This window comes from Dryobates pubescens, chromosome 12, assembly GCF_014839835.1.
Source record: "Dryobates pubescens isolate bDryPub1 chromosome 12, bDryPub1.pri, whole genome shotgun sequence".
NCBI lineage: Eukaryota > Metazoa > Chordata > Aves > Piciformes > Picidae > Dryobates > Dryobates pubescens.
The window spans coordinates 11,917,660-11,934,906 of NC_071623.1; the positions used below are offsets into that span (position 1 = coordinate 11,917,660).

At 37.3% G+C, this 17,247-nt stretch overlaps 1 protein-coding gene across 1 annotated transcript in view; it reads right to left on the bottom strand.

Moving 5' to 3' along the window:
• DMD (dystrophin) overlaps nt 1–17,247 on the bottom strand; it is a 1,125,431-nt gene that overhangs the window by 914,620 nt on the left and 193,564 nt on the right. Inside the window, exon 2 of the mRNA XM_054165818.1 lies at nt 5,802–5,863. Within this exon, the coding sequence (XP_054021793.1) occupies nt 5,802–5,863 (62 nt within the window). The remainder of the gene's footprint in view (nt 1–5,801; nt 5,864–17,247) is intronic.

The following is a 17,247-nucleotide window of genomic DNA, read 5'->3' on the forward strand; positions in this document are numbered from 1 at the left end:
ATAAGGTTAAGAGCCAAAAGGTACAACACTTATCTGCTTGCCTTCTCTGTACTCACAACAGACACTTTTATTGCTGACATTAAAGTTGTCTGTACTTTGAGACACACCATAATGAGGGAACAAAATTAATTGCCAATACTTCTTTAGTCATAAGAGTATGTTCTTTCCTCTTAAGGGTGGGAGGTTTTTGGATGCTGGAATTTTCAGGGTTTCAATTTAAAATTAATTGCCATTTACAAGCTCTTTCACACATACAAGTAAGGAACAGTTCCACCTTCACTAAAGCTTTCTCTTTGGAAACCTATTACACAATGGACAACTAAAAATGTTTAACCAGTGAGGCAACTAAAGCTCATTTAAAACGGGGTACAGCAACTGTCAACATTAATTGTTTGGCTGTTTCAAGATTCTAGCAGAGCAATGTTACACTTGAGGGCTCATAATATAACTGCATTCTCCCAAAATAGATAGTTAAGATCCTGCATTTAATTTATAAACAAACGGTTTCAGTTCTGAAAGTTCTAAAAGTTGAGTTCTGAGCAAAATCTATCATACCCAGGGCTAGATATACCTCTTGTGAGAGCTCTAATTATACTTCTATTATTAAAAAAAAAAAAAAAACTAAATAGGTTACAATAGATTTCTTTCCTATCATCACGCACACATTGAAGAACATTAATAAATAAACTTCTTCAGAGGCCAAAAAACCCCTTCTTTTGGAATAAAATTATATTCAAGAAATATGCTCCACTTATTTTTTTCCTCTCTCTTTTTTTTTTTTTTTAATTGCTTTATGTTTCAGCTTCTTGCATGACATTTAGATGGTAAATCAGGAGTATATCACTAAAGAAAGTCATACGCAACGTCTATGAATACAACAGGGAAAACTATGGTTTGCAATTGACTAAACGTTTTATCTCGAAAACATTTAGAAACAGCTTTTGGCCTTTCTTATGGAAACAATGATGAGGTGCTTATAAATGAGTCACACACTGTAACCTTTAAAGCACAGATTTTCTACATAGGCCATTTTCTGTCTAGTAAAAGTAGCAGGAACTAAAGTAAAACCTGCTCTTTTGAGGTGCTAGAAGAGGAACCATGTACGGCATCCCAATTAACCTGCCAAACAAAAGACTGAAGAGAGAGACATAGCCTTACCCACAGCAATTCTAATCTTGCTGACAGTTCTGCTAGCTTTCACTAGATACCTTTCACAGACTTTTTGGTAGCACTCCAGAGGTTTCTAGGTTCAGCATATCACAGACAGAAAACTGCCAAGATTACTGTAGTTGAGAGCTTGTTATGGATTTTACGTTGGGGTCCTGACTCCTTAGCTAAGCGGTAGGAGAGTTCATTGATGAACTCAAGACACCTGAGTCTGAAGTATCTACACGTAATCCAACTAAAATGTCACTGTGTACATGGCCAGAGGAAGGACTGCTACTTCCCTCCAGGCCTGCAATTCAAAACACAGATTTTGGTTTTTTTTCCCAACAAATGGAAATTGCACGTGCATTAAATGCAGAGTAGTCTGACCAGAGTCAGTTCCAGAGGAGACAATGTTGTCAGCTCTCTTCGTTTTTCCAAGGTGGAGGAGCCTTTGCTCCCACTCTCAGAATACTCCTCAAGTTTGCAAGCTGTGTTAATACTAGAAAGTGGTTGATTGTGTGTTCCTAGTTTTGATCTTGCACTATGAATTTTGTGGGGCATTTTGTTGGAGAGTTTGGTTTGGGGGATATTTCTGCTTGTTTTCCTTTTAAAAAAAATGCATCTAATAAGACTTTGATGCTTAAACTAGGAGCAGGAACACCAAAATTTTAGCTGAAAATGCATGATAAGATGCAGCTATGTGCACATTCTTATTAAAGGTCTCACTAAATGTCTAAATGCCCATGTTAATTATGAATAAGCTCTCACAATTATTATTTTTTTTTAATCCTTGCATTAGAAGGTGTTTTTAATTATAAAGAGGGGCTAAGTGGAGGAGCTTTCCAGTGTTGCACTGTTACATGCATGTTAGTTTGTTCTGCCACATAGCTGATTCCTTTAAAAGTCTGCCCTCCAGGAAGAGATTCCTTATAGCAGTAAAGTGCTTTCCTTCACAGCCTCCTCAGTAAAAGGGGCCTCAATTTAATGAGATGCAAAGAAATGTGTTCAAGTAATGCGTGGACGTGGCACTTTGAGACATGGTTCAATGGCCATGGCTTTTAGGTTGGCAGTTGGAGTCAATGATCTTAGAGGTCTTTTTCAACTGAAACAATTCTGATTCTACGCTGATGACATAAATTAGAAAATTATTCTTCACTAATTTACAGCTTCTGACACCAAAAACATTATTTGTATTGACATCATGAGTCATGTGAAAGCAAGTTGCAATGCATTTTAAAAGCTTAGTCAATGAATAAGGGTACTGTGGTGCAGGTCCTCTAGACATTTAACTTTCAGGAAAGGAATACAGCGCTTTGGGGTGCCATGCACTACAGACAAATGAAGATTTAGAACACTTAGAACTAAGCTTTTACTTTGACTTTATAAGCAGGTGGAGGTTTAGCTATGGAGGGTGGTGGATGGGTGAAAATTGCACATGCAACTTCATTAAACCCTAAATATTTTACAGTTAATGACCTGTATTCTGCTATTCATAAACAAGTGATGCAGTATGTTTCTTTATCATAATTCCAACTCTACAGGCTAACCTGCTCAAGACAGCACCTCTAGAACCACACAGGAGCAAATACAAACCAATTCTACAGTGAAATAATTAATTTATTTAAAACTGTGTACAAGTTTACAATTATAAGAAATCTCTAAGTACCCAGTTAACTGAAACTCATTCCACAGCTAGAAACAGAAATGGATCTGAAACACTGAAAATAAGTCAGGGGAGGGAGAAGGATAAGATGTAAATTTTATTTTGAGATCCACTTTCCTGATTTGAAGACTACCTCTCCCAAAATACTGTGGCCTTTAGAGGAAGGAGAAGCACTGTTTCAGGGCAGCACACAGCTATTAACTACAACCAGTCATGTTACAACAGAGTACAAGCAAAGAATCCTGTATTTCTGTCCTGAAAACCCTAGAGACAAATAAAGCTTGCATGGTATGTGACTGCACTGAGGAGCAAACCATGCTTTCTGCACATGTACCACACAGGCAGCCAGCAGATATAACTAAGTTTACCAGACATATGGGACTGAGGGATGAGAAGCTCAACATGAGCCACAAGTGTGCACTTGCAGCCCAGAAAGCCGATCACATCCTGGGCTTCATCACGAGACGCATAGCCAGCAGGTCAAGGGAGGTGATTCTCCCCCTCTGCTCCGTTCTGGTGAGACTCCACCTGGAGTACTGCATTCAGTACTGGACCCCCTATTATAGGAAGGATCTGGATGTGCTGGAGCATGTCCAGAGATGAGCCACGAGAATGATTAGAGGGCTGGAGCACCTCTCCTATGAGGACAGACTGAGAGAGTTGAGGCTCTGAGGAGATCTTCTTGTGGCCTTCCAGTATCAGAAGGGGGCCTACAAGAAAGTTGGGGAAGGACGTTTTACGGTGTCAGGTAATGATAGGACTGAGGGGAATAGAAAAAAACTAGAAATGGGTAGATTCAGATTGGATGTTAGGAAGAAGTTCTTCCCCATGAGGGTGGTGAGACACTGGAACAGGTTGCCCAGGGAGGTTGTAGAAGCCCCATCCCTGGATGTTTTTAAGGCCAGGCTGGATGTGGCTCTGAGCAACCTATCTAGTGTGAAGTGTCCCTGCCCATGGCAGGGGGGTTGGAACTAGATAATCCTTGAGGTGCCTTCCAACCCTAACTATTCTATGATTCTATTTCTAATTTCAGACCCGGTATTCTGGTGTTACACATAACAATTTTGTAGGACAAAAGTAACTTGTCTAAGATTTAAAAATCAAGGGGATTTTGGTGGATTGGATGTTGGAATCAAAAGACTGTCCAAAACATGGGTGATGCATGAAGCAAAGAAAAACCTGAATCACAGTGCTTAGGAGGTTTCCTCAGAGTCCAGATGAAATAGAGGGCGACTAGTACTTCTCCAGTATGTTTATGAATATATGTTCACATACAATTAAAAATATTACTCATAGATCTGAGGTAGCTAAAATATTATTAATGTACACTTCACTGAACTAGAATTGAAAGAAAGAAAGATATCTATATCATTCAGATGGCTGAGTCAAATCTGTCATTGAAAGTATCTGCTGATAGGTTACATTTTCTAAACCCTTTGTAATCCATCTTTTACAGACTTACTCAGTAACTGCAAGCTTTGCTATTCCATAAAACAACCATTTATGAGAAAGTAACACTCAAGGAATATGACATTTGCTTTAGACAGAGAAGCAAAAGTTACTTAGCTTTCTATAACTGTTTCTGTGATCATAACAAGACCTAACTGGTAATACATTTGAAATTAGCTTGTATCAGATGACTGCTAAAATCTCACAATTGCCTTGGAAAACAAAATAATTACATTTGACACCTTCTGTTGTGCATTTCCATTCTCATAGTCATATTTTTTTTCCCTTTTTGCAATAGCACCATGTTGCTGACTCATTTTGTTTGCAATTCAATGTACTTCCCAGAGCTTTGCTTTGCTCTTTTATTGCCGTCCCAGTTATTCCCTCTTCTGCATGCATACATTTTACTTCTGTCCTAAATATAGTACTTCACATTTGCCTTGTAATTCATGAATATATTTGGGACCATTTGTTGAAGATTGTACTTCATCCTGATCTAGTCCTCTAAATGTTGAACATCTCTGCTGTAAAGAAGCTGAGCACAAAAGGATGCTGTCTGCATCACTTGAATAAATACTAGAAAGTGCTTCACAGAAAAGTTTTGTGAGATTCCCTGCTGGACTGAACCACTCTTGAGCTGTTTCTCAGTGTCATGGTGTTCATCAGATTATCTTACTCCTCTTTTTTTAATAAGAAGAATCAAGTGAGATGTGATCAAAAGTTAGACTAAACTGAAGATATATCATAGCTACTATTTTATTGCTGTCTCTTGCCAGGTAAAATGACAGATTATGACATGCAAATACAGTTCAAGAATGACCCTCCAGGAATTTAAAGAATGTTTAATCAAGTTAATAGATTGAACTCAATTCTTCTTGTGTATCAAAGATTATTATAGACTGCCAGGGGTGGCCTCCTTTAAATAAGCTTTTATGTTGCTTATTTGGTTGGGTTTTTTCCTCTAGTGTATTTGAGATCTTTACCATTCTCAAAGATAACTACTTCAAAACATATTAGAACTGACCTTCATAATTTGCTGACTGGATCACACCTCTTATCTTTGACTTTTCTCCTCTCCAGTTCATATGGTTTTGTAAAATTTGTGATTACAATCAGAAAAAAAAAAAAACAAAAAAACAAGACAAGCCCAACAGAGAAAATTCCTCCACATACTAGGAACATAAAAAAGGAGTCCAACAAACAGTAATTCATATGCATCATGAGTATCAGAAAAGACAAAGTAAACTGAGGCAGAGAATATTTGGAATAAATAGTGACTTCTTACACTTTGAACCCTACTTAAAATAAGGAAATAAAACTTGGATATTTTTTTTCCTAATAAATCAGTCATCTGCATTCAGCAATAGCTGAAACTTGTAACTGCTATCTTTGAAATTAGACCTCTGTGGAGAAATATAATTAAAAAGAAAGAAAGAAACAAAAGCAAACAAACAAACAACAGTAATAATAAAACAAACAAACAAAAGCAACCCAAAAACATTAACCACATTTTAGTTTACAAATAAAAATATTTCATTACCTTGGCAAACTGTGCATTTATCCATTTTGTGAATGTTTTCTTTTGAACATCTTCCCGTTCATCTGCCAGAGAAATCAAAACACTTCATTAGAATTATTCCACAACATAGTAAAATATTACTGGTTAAAGTTTCAGTAGTAAAGTACTAGCAGTAAAGCTACTAATAATAATTCAAATACATTCAGAGCACTTGTTTGAATATATTCTCTGCCAGCCAATTACATCAGTCTAATTCTGAAAGCCTACAGAATCCCTTCAGAGTTGTAGTCTATATCCCTAGCTGTCTCACCCATCCTGCAATATTCCATTCAAATTTTTTATTTCATTTAAGTTTAAGAAACATGTTAGCCAATGGTTTTGACATGAGGGAACTCTTCAACAGCAATTTTAGAGGAGTACTTGAAATAAGTTTATATGCACATACTCCAATTTTTTTAGGAAGTTAAGGCTTCTGGGCCACAGTGACAGGTCTTCGTTGGCAGCCCCTGCCATACCTCATGCCTTTTCTGCCTTGCAGCTGTTTGCCTGTTACAATTTGTTACCAGTTTTCCTCCAACAGGAAAAAAACCAAACAACCAAAACCCCAACAACAAACACACCCACATGTGTTTTCCAGCCATACGTGAAATTCCTTCTCCGTTTTTTAATCCAAAAAGCACTGTAGGAAGTGATTTTCATAGAATGGTTTGGGCTGGAAGGGGTCTGCAAAGGTTATCTAGTCCAACCCCCCTGCGGTGAGCAGGGACATCCTTCACTAGATCAGGATGCTCACAGACTTGTCCATTATCTTAGGCCTTGATTTCTGTATCTAAGTTCACAGCAACACAGGATGTTAGGGGCTATAAGTTAAGACTGTACTTACAGTCTTGGTTTAAAATGGAACTGGACACACAAAGCTACAATTGTGTTGTATTTTATTTACACAGGGAAAAAAAAAAAAGATGCATTCAAAATAAAACCTGATAAGCAGTTGCTCAAAACAATCTATTAGGTATTATCCCTGACATAGCAGAGAAGGGCAGATCTCTTTGTATGACTGAGCTAGCTGTGGTTTCTTTCTCTGTGGGGGAGGGAGCGCTGGGCCCTCTCTCAACCTACCACAATGACAAAGCCAAATCAAACTATTATTGAAGGCTATATGGAAAAGGCTGCAGAGTGCTTATACAAAAATCAGCCTCAGTCAGTGCTGCTTTTGGTTTGCAATAAAATTATCTACACTTCTTAAATAAAAAGGGATATTAAATTCCCATCTGAAATGTTCAGCAATTAATAAAGTTAATGGATTTAGGTGAATTTGAAAGGCAGGTATGGATGAGCTACATGAGCTATAGCATTATTAATATGATTTGCTTTTCTTCCCTTAACCCCTCCAAAAAGAGAAGACAAAGCAAATCTTTTCAATATAAACATATCTTTTGTTCTTAAAACTGTGGCACTAGGAAAGGTTTAAATTAGATATTAGGAAAAACTACTGAAAGAGTGGTCAGGTATTGGAATAGGTTGCCAAGGGAGGTGATGGAGTCACCATCTCTGAAGATGTTCAAAACACATGTAGACATGACACTTTGGGACATGGTTTAGTAGCCATGGGGGTGTTAGGTTGATGTTTAGACTTCATGATCGTAGAGGTCTTTTCCAACTTTAATGATTCTGTGATTCCATGATAAAAACCACATCTCAAGAAGAGCACTTTCAAAGTGCCTATTCAGAACATTTTTCAGTCTCAACAATACAACAAAGTAATGAAAAAAATAATTATAAACCTACTATTTCATTATATAAAACATTTGCGCACAGGAAGGAGTGTGTTCTAATTGAGATACTTGAACATGCCCAGAGAAGGGCAACGAGGCTGGTGAGAGGTCTCAAGCACAAGCCCTGTGAGGAGAGGCTGAGGGAGCTGGGGTTGTTTAGCCTGGACAAGAGGAGGCTTATTGCTCTCTACAACTTCCTAAAAGGAGGCTGTAGACAGGTGGGGGTTGTCCCAGGCAACCTGTGACAGAACAAAAAGACACAGTCTCAAGCTGTGCCAAGGGGAAGCTTAGGCTCGAGGTGAGAAGAAAGTTCTTCACAGAAAGAGTAATTGTCCATTGGAATGTGCTGCCCAGGGGGGTGGTGGAGTCACAGTACCTGGAGGTGTTCAAGAGGGGACTGGACATGGCACTTGAAGCCATGGTTTAGCTGTCATGAGGTGTTAGGTAATAGGTTGGAGTTGATGATCTCGGAGGTCTTTTCCAACCTGCTTGAAGCTGTGATTCTGTAATTGCTTTCAGAGGATCATGAGTGAAAAGACTGGCATCACAACAGTACTGCTGGAAACATGCCATAGAAGTCAAGCATTATGTGCATTCTGCCACTAATATATGAGTATTTGCTGCAATAAATAGAAAGGGTTTTCTAGAATGCTATTGATACTGCTATCTATCCCACATAATGCTGCTTCCTTCATCCTTGGGCTGAAATTGGTATTTGAAGAGTTAAAGATCCATCAAAAAGCAACAGCATGTTCAGGAAACTCATGCTTTTTGTAAGAAATTGTGCCAAAGCTGTTAAAAATTGTGTTTTTCCCCAAAAGCATCACTTCTTTGTTTTTTGAACGTTAGAAAGCTGCTTATTAAATGAGTTTTGACTTACTCTAGCCATATGCAAGACAGAGAAATGGGAGAAGGAAGATATATTTTCCTGGTAGAATATACATATACTTCTTCAGCAATTTCATATAAAATATTACATATAAATAGCAATTTCAGTTTAATCATCTCTGATAAAAATGCCAGATGCAACCTTTAAATGGAGTAAAAGAGGAATATGTGGAATTTATAAGAGAAAAAGGAAAGAGATAAAAGTGACTCTTTTGAACTGTTCAAACTTCAACTTTTTTCACTTCAGGCTACTGTAAGAGCATATTCAGTAACAGTGTGTAGGGGGTTTTTTGTGTTTTGTTTGTTTTGATGTTTTGGTTTGTGTTTTTTTCTATAAAGACATATGCCAGACATTTAACTGCTAGTCAGCAATTAATTCATGTCTATTGAACTACGAAAAACCAAGGTATTCTGAGGAAAATGAGTTAAACACAATTTGAATACTTGAAACCTATTCAAAGTCATGACACCAAGCTACCTTTGCAAACACAAATCTATTCTACTGCTGTTATCTTTATACAGAGATTATTTCAAGCACTTTTATCTCTAGACACTTGCTCTGACAAGTTTATACCACAATGATTTGTTAGTGACAGCCTCCTAACCTAAAAAAGCCCATAAATTTAAAAAAAATAAATAAATCAATCTTTTGGATATGCAGGGCATGATTTCCCCACAGTAGGGATGTTTTTTTTTTATTCAAAGAAGATGTTCTCCTAACCCAGATTTATGGATTGAATACTAGATGTGGAAGCTGAATGACATTTGTCTGGGTGCTGTAGAAACATGCCATCTGCCACTTTCATAAGGCTGTGTTTATAACAGATCCTTCAGCAGGGAGCAGATGAACGCCCTTGCAGGTGTTTGTACTGTGAGTCAATAAGAATTATCAAATGGCCAAGCAGCTTATTCCTCTGGCTGTCCAAGACTAACACAGCATGTTTGCTCCTTTTCTTTAAGGCTGGAAGAACTGCAGAATAAGCACAGTCTCTCTTCAGGTTAAAACTAAATGTGAAGCAGTGCATGGATCCTAGGTTCCCTTATTGCAATAGTCATGGAATCATAGAATCAATAAGGTTGGAAAAGACCTCAAAGATCATCAAGTCCAACCTGTCACCACAGACCTCATGACTACTAAACCATGGCACCAAGTGCCACGTCCAATCCCCTCTTGAACACCTCCAGGGACGGTGACTCTACCACCTCCCTGGGCAGCACATTCCAACAGCTAAACAGTTGAAGTTTGGTTTGGCTGAGCTTGGTTATTACTTTTCTTTCTTTCTTTTGAGGTATGCCAGTTATTAGAAGGTGAACATTAAAAAGGTGTCATTATTCTTGTAGGCATTAATATGGCAATCAAAAAACAATATAATGGAGGAGCACTCAAATTTTGTCATAACTTACAAGCTATGTCATAGAATCACTAAGGTTGGAAAAGAACTCTCACATCAAGTCCAACCATTACCATTCCTGTAAACCAAGTCCCAAAGTGCCATGAAACCACTTCCCACAGCAAAAATATACTTTTCTTAAAATGCTGGACATTGTGTGGAATAGGCTTAACCTCCTTTCTGTTGGTTATAAATTCAGAAAATTAACAATCTGAGGTCTACAGAAAGCCTTTCAGAAGGAATACATACTGACATGTGAAATTTATCTGATTTTCATGCTCTAGAACCTCTCATACCACTGAACAGAGCTTCTTCTAAGTGGCCCACATTCACAGATGAAAGTTACAGTTCTGATGTTTGTGGTAGGATGAGCATCCAGTGTTGCAACTGTGCATAGAAACCTCTCAAATTAGGTAACTGTATGTTTGATTTTAAAAGTATTATCCCAGGCTAGATTGTATAAGACATTGTGTCTAAAACAGAAATTGCAGCATTAATGGAGCTAATAATCTGACAAAGGACAGTTTTAAGATTTCATCAGGTGGCAAGGCTAATAGACACAAGTGCTACATAGAAAAATGCTTAGGAACATGTGATCAAGATTCAACAGAAGAGAGATGCTATTATTAATGGCAAGTGGTTATCAGACAGCTTTCCTAGATACTTAACAAAGAAAACTCATCTTTGCAACCTACTACTTAAATCAAATTCCCTTTCATTTTCCACCACAACACTTATTACTACACTTTTATTTTACTTTTTTTTTTTTTTTCCAAATCACTCTGTTCCAAATACTAGAAAAATATATTACATGGGAAAAAAAAGTCTTTTCAAGTACCTGGAATACTCTAGGAACTGTTCTGAAAGCAAACAGTAGTGTTAGCAAGTCATTTAAAAAGTAATGCTTTTAAACAATGTGACCTGGCAAATACCACACAGATTTTAACTGGAACAGGCTCAGAAATACACAGCATTATACTGTATATACACTACATTATTCCATTTGTTTGATATAAGCCACTCTCACACAGAAAATCTCATTTTTAGTATATCCTTCCCTGTTTTCTAGAGGGTCTTCAGGACCTCTTACTCTTGATAAACTTGAGTAAGTAATGCATCCACAGACTCAGAACTGGTTGAGATTGGGAGGGATTCCTACATGTCATCTGATCCAACCTTCCTGAGCATGGAGGGTCACCTGAAGCTGGTTGCCCCTGACCAAGCTGAGTCTGGTTTCTAACATCCTTGAGGATGGAGACTCCACAGTCTCTCCTATAGAATGACAGATCAAAACTGCACCTTTCGTATGTGCAGTCTGCCTTCCACAAATGCAGGTAGGGGTTTCTGATGTAAATCACTTAGGAAAGTCCTTGAGAGTAAGTATAGCCCATTTTTGAAAATTAGAAGATATTAAACAGTGCACTAGCACTTCAGGGGTATGGAAAATGAGACATATCCTCACTTTATAAGGTTTAATTTGAAACAAACAAATAAATCATTGTCTTTAAGGTGTCAGTGAAGACATTACCTAACGTAGAATATTTGAATCACTGCAGAGACAGACACTGATAGGAGGCTTGCTTGTGTGATAAAAGATTTTATGCAGTTTTTAGCAAGCACTTCCATCATACGTTGAAAAACAAATAAGAAAGGAGACTTGTCCTTTTCTATTATCTCTTGTTGCCTTAAGCTAGGTTCAAAGATAACTGAATAGGTTTTGTTTACTGGGAACTATGAGAGGAAAGAAAAAAGTAAAAAAAAATAAAATCCCTTACACTATCTGGAAACTTTGAAACAATGGTGTCAAGGCAAGTATCAATTCCTTCATTCATGACGACTCCAGGTTCATCAGAACACTGCACTTTAGAGAATAAACCCGTCAAAATTGCTGTTTGATTTTCTAACAGCCAAACAATGCAGATTCAGAAAAGGCCAGGATTTGCTTCAGGGAGTGAGAGTGAATACCAGCAATGGTGGGAACACTAGGAACAAAAGAGGCCACAGACAGTCACATTATTGATACTCTGGCTCCATCAACTCACTATTCTTAGAGATTTCCAGCACATTGTTACAATACTCTGCCAGCAAATATAACTGCTGAGAAATGTTCCCTTCCCATTCTTGCTTATCTGAGGGGGGAAGAAGAAATCAATGCAATACAATGACTGAATGATATTTGAGTGGACTATCTTTGATTTTTAGTCATTGAGGTCACCCAAGACATTTGTAAGCTGACAGGAAACACAATAGACTGCTTTGACAGACAGCTAATGATTTAAAGTCTATTGCTCATGTAAGGCAATGTAACATGCAAGTCTTTGTCCATCTTCCATAAATATACTGATGAGCAGTGTGTTGACTTTATCTGAATTTAAAACTTCCTGTTCCTCATGCTATGCCTTCATACTTTACTGTGTAACCTAAGTCAAATCACCATAATCAGACCTTCTCAGGCTTCTCAAAACACTGATGAACCTATTCAAAAGCTTAGAAGAGTTATCATTCAGAGACTCTCATTAATATTAAAAAATAAAAGTACAAGTCAATCCCGTGAGAAACAGTACATCAACATATTCTGAGGAGAGTTGATGAGATTCAAGACAAATTTAGGAAAGGAGCAGGGGTATTGCCACACCACAAATTTAATCTCATCTCTGCTTCTGGCCATACTCTGCTTCTAACACAGGAAATCAGAGAGAGGGATTCCATTTACTTTTCAGGGGACAGAAGAAAAAATGACCCAGCCTACAGGTCTGACTGAAACCATGGGCATATTTTGAACCCCAGGCTAAGAAAGCCTTTTGGGTTTTTTTGTATTTCACTATGTTAGCTGGAATTGTTCTCTCATCATAAAAATGTTTAAAGGAAACTTCTTCCTGACGTTTCTCTTTTTATTTATTTTTTAATTTTTTTTTACTCTTTTAAGATATTGCAAGTGTTTATGTAGTCTTGTTCTTCTGACATAACTAATTAAATATTCAGAGAAAAAAAAATAGAGTGCTTTTGAGGGTGTGTATGATTGTCATGGAGAAGAAAAAGACCAGGGGTGGCACAGCTAGGGAACACAATGGAGGGCCAACCCAGAAGAGAAAGAAAGAGAAGAAAAGAACAACAATTAAAACAAACAAACAAACAAAAAACAAAGAAGAAGAAGAAAGGAAGAGATAAAGTGGAAGACAGGAGGAAAACATATTTTTCCCTGTTTTGTGGGAGAAAAAAGAAAAAAGACATAGAGAAGTAAAAGAGGGGTGGGAAAAGGTAGAGACAAAACTTCTTCTGGAAAGAAAAAAGAAATGTGGCATTGGTTGTGATATCTGATATCTAGAAGGTCATGTGCAAGGAAGCAGTGGATTTTAAAAGAATTACCCAAGCATGTACAGATGCAAGTAAGGTATATATGATCCCTAAAACAATAACAGGCAGCTGTGAAATGTACACATAAATCTAGGTTGCAGCGCATTCATATAATTTGCTGAATGTATGTTAAGAACACCTAACCTCTCACCATTTCTCAAGCCCTTTTCCCTAAATAAATTGTAGCAGATACAACTCCAAAGACAAAAGAGCAGAATTCCAGTTGAATTTAAAATAAATCTTTAAAAAGTAAAAAAAAATAAACCATATAAACTTCTAGAACATTTTATGATTTAACCATGTTATCAATTTTTGGGAAGTCACACAATCATGAAAATATATTGCCAGTAGATCCAAATACCTGGAAAAAAGCATATCTAGCTGTACACACACACACACACACATATATATATGTATATAATTTTTTTAAGGGGGGAAAAAAAGGCTCCAAAATACATTTGCTGTGCAAGCTTGCCTGATGCTATGAACGATAGAAAAATCATTTTAAGAATCACGGAAAATTTAGAGAATGATACCAATATACCAAAATGTGAGAGAAAAGTAAGAAGAGTCAATGGATATAACTTCAATTTGTCAAATGAGTATATTTTGGGGAAATGTTTATTTCTGTTCCTGTTTACAGATTGGGAAGCTCAAGTTAAATGCTATTGATCCCTCATACAATCTTACATAAAATCAACAAATAAGCCTTTTGCCATGGAAATTTATAACTACTAGTATTACCATTATGCATATATATATATATATATATAACCTATTGTAACTCCACAGCCCAAAGTTGCAGTTCTCACCACAGCCAATGAAAGCTTCTTTCATCCTCTTACCTCTCAAAGATAGTTAACTAAGGTCAATTAGAAGAGATCACACTCTGCTCAGAATAAGGAAGAGCAGAACCTAACTGATATTTAGGGGCAGGGGGGAGAGGGAGGGAAAGGAATGAGGGAGGGAAGGAAGGGAGGGAAGGGAGTGTGGTGGTTTGAAAGGAAAGGCTCTGCTTTCCACCCCCCACTGAGAATAGAGACCACGGCTAAACCCAGTCGGAGAAAATGAGATCAAACGGCCACAGGGGGGAAGGAAGGGAAGAAGGGAGAAAAGGAGGAAAGGAGGAAGGGAGGAAGTTTAATTTGGTTGAAGGAGTGACTAGACATGATAATACAGTCAAGATATAGTCAATCTGTTTGACTCTTTTCAGTGTTTTTACTTCTGACCAATATTTTGTCACTTTTTAGAGTAAATGTGACTTGTTATCAGAAGAAAGAGGGAATCAGTATCAAGGTTGGTTGCTGTTTTTTTTTTCCCCTCCTCACAGCACATATGTCTTTTCATATGCTGCTCCTTGCAGCAGAAGGCCTGCAGCATTAGGACAGACTGATAGCCCCAGCCACGTTCATGGCAGCAGCAGTCACTTTGCAAACCCTAACATACAGCCAGCACCTTGAAAATCCTCATCAGTTAAAGACTAATAGAATTGGTAAGTGTACACAGTGTACACAGTGTACACATTTAGTGACAACTTGTAATAAGCACTGTTACTCCTCTGTGCTGATAATCTGAGAATTGCTGAAACTAATTCAAAGTGACAGCGAAGTGCTCTCACCTCCTCTGCTGTTACCAAGCCAACTCAGAGCGAACCCCAGTACTTATAAATGATCCTCTCACCACTGTGGGAAAAGCTACACCCCGGAAAACAGCAGCACTGGCACATCCTGTATTTCAGAAATGTAAAAAAAAATAATTTAAAAAAAAAAATTAAAATCCCCACAAAATAACAGATTTGGTTTTGCAAAACTTTAAATGGCTCTAGCATTGATGGTCTTTGCCAGGAAAGTGTTTACATACAACGTGAGAACGAAAACAGTGATAAAGGAGCTGTGGACAACAGAGAACTGTTTGCCAGGACATGGAGGATGTGGATTTGCTGGACTTCTGTTTGCATTTTTAAAATTTTGGAAGACAGATCAGCATTTAATTGATCGGCAGGCCACCTCAGAGCAAGGTGACAGAGACACTGCATGGGAGTATTATTATAACAGAGAATAAGTGTTAAAAAAGTCAAGGTTTTGTAACTTTGAAATTTTGTATTTATGACTTTCATGTAAAACACAATTATTTTTGTTTTATTCAGGGAACAGAGATAAATGCCTAGTGTCAGACTGATTGTATCTTTCCTTAGCTGAAGATTTTTACCATCCAGGTTTCCATTTATGTTCAAATATGAAAAAATACAGTACACGGGACCTAGGATAGTAAGGCTTATTCATGAACCAGTCAGAGCAGCTTACATCAAAAAGAGAAAATAAGAGTCCACAAACTTTTGGAATGATAGATTATTGACTAGTAACGAAAGAAACTGAAAGGAGCATCAGGATTTAAAATAGGTAACCAGAATCTAAAATATGACACTAGTACAGAGTGTTTCACACAAGCTTCTGATGTAAAAGTGAAATTACTGTACTGTTTTCAACAAATGCCACCTAGTGATACATAGTTGCAAAGCCTGGAACTGCTTTGATTTTTATGTATTTTCTCCCAGACTTTCTGATTTGCTTCTTTGGAAAAAAAAACCAAACAAAAAACAAACAAACAAATGAAAAAAACCCCAAAAACCTACAAAAAAACAGACAAATGCTTTACATAGCTACAGGTCACCAAAATTCATGTCACGCACTAGCAGAACACAGGCAAAGGACAGTGGGTTAAGTATATGTGAAGGAACAATATTCACTTCATTTTATATGAAAATATTAATTACAAATAATCACACTAAGTACACAATGGTGGCTAGCATTACTTTGAAATATTTCTAGTTCCTTTTTTATGCCCCTGTCAATAGCAATTAAAGAACAAGCTGTTCTAGTCCACTTGAATGACTGCTGTCTACTTATTTCATCTGACCCAATTAATGTTTGAGTTAATTAGTAGAAGCTGCCACTGAGACATCTATCAGAGATGTTTGCAATTAATGGGCCCAAGGTGTTAATATTCAATTGTTTACAATGCACACCCCCTGCTTTTACAGTGAAGATACTGTTATACTAAAGCTGGGAACCTTTACTGGCCCACAGTTAGGTTTCACCATATTAAGCATTATTTGCAAAACTTGGAAAGAAAAGCAAACATGCCCCTAACAACAGATGTAAGTGGTAGCTGTTTTCCACTCCTGTTTTCACACTGTCAGAAGCAGCCAAGGTAATGATAAATGTGTCTAAATCAAAGTTGGGACTTATTTCATTCACAGAGAACTATTACAGATTGGATGTTGTCTGGTCTCTTTGCTTCCTCTCACCATTCCCAAGCAACTCCCACCCCTGAGGGAAGGAAAGAAAAGGTAGTCAATGAGTAAGATAAAGCAGATAAACAGCCCCCATTGATATTGATCAATTGGAAGGGAAAGCCAATAAAATAATTTAATTTCTCTAAGCCCCTTCTTAATTCACAGCCACTTTGTACTGTTCATAGTGGCTCTATTGCACAAATGACTGAAAAAGGGTCTGAGTGTTTAACTGGTATATTGAGCAGCATTGTCTCATATTACACTGGATTTGGGGAAATCACTGCAGTATCATACAGATGAAGGATAATTCAGATTATTTAGAACTCTAAATACCAGCACTTGATGGAAAACCTGGATTAGGAAATGGTAAATGTTCATCCCCTACCTCCTCTAAATATCAAGAATTCATGAAAAAGATGTCATTGAATTTCTAGGCAGCTCATAAGCAACACCTTGCAAACAGCTATAATGGTTACTGTAAACCATTATTCCTTCAGCTTCTTTTTGAAACTTCTGTTTTTCATTTAATATTTTTAGTTGGAAAGTGTCTGTTCAGTCCCTAGCACAAACATTCAGATCAGAAGAAATAAAGGGAGTCAAGGTGTTTACCTCTTTTTATTACTAATATTATTGAACAATTAGAACACAATAAAATCATTTTTACTCTTCATCTTGAACATGGTGACAACCACTAGAAAGAAATGTTACTATTTTTGAGATAAAAATGTACTGAAGTTGTAATTCAGCAATGTGCACAGAGCCAC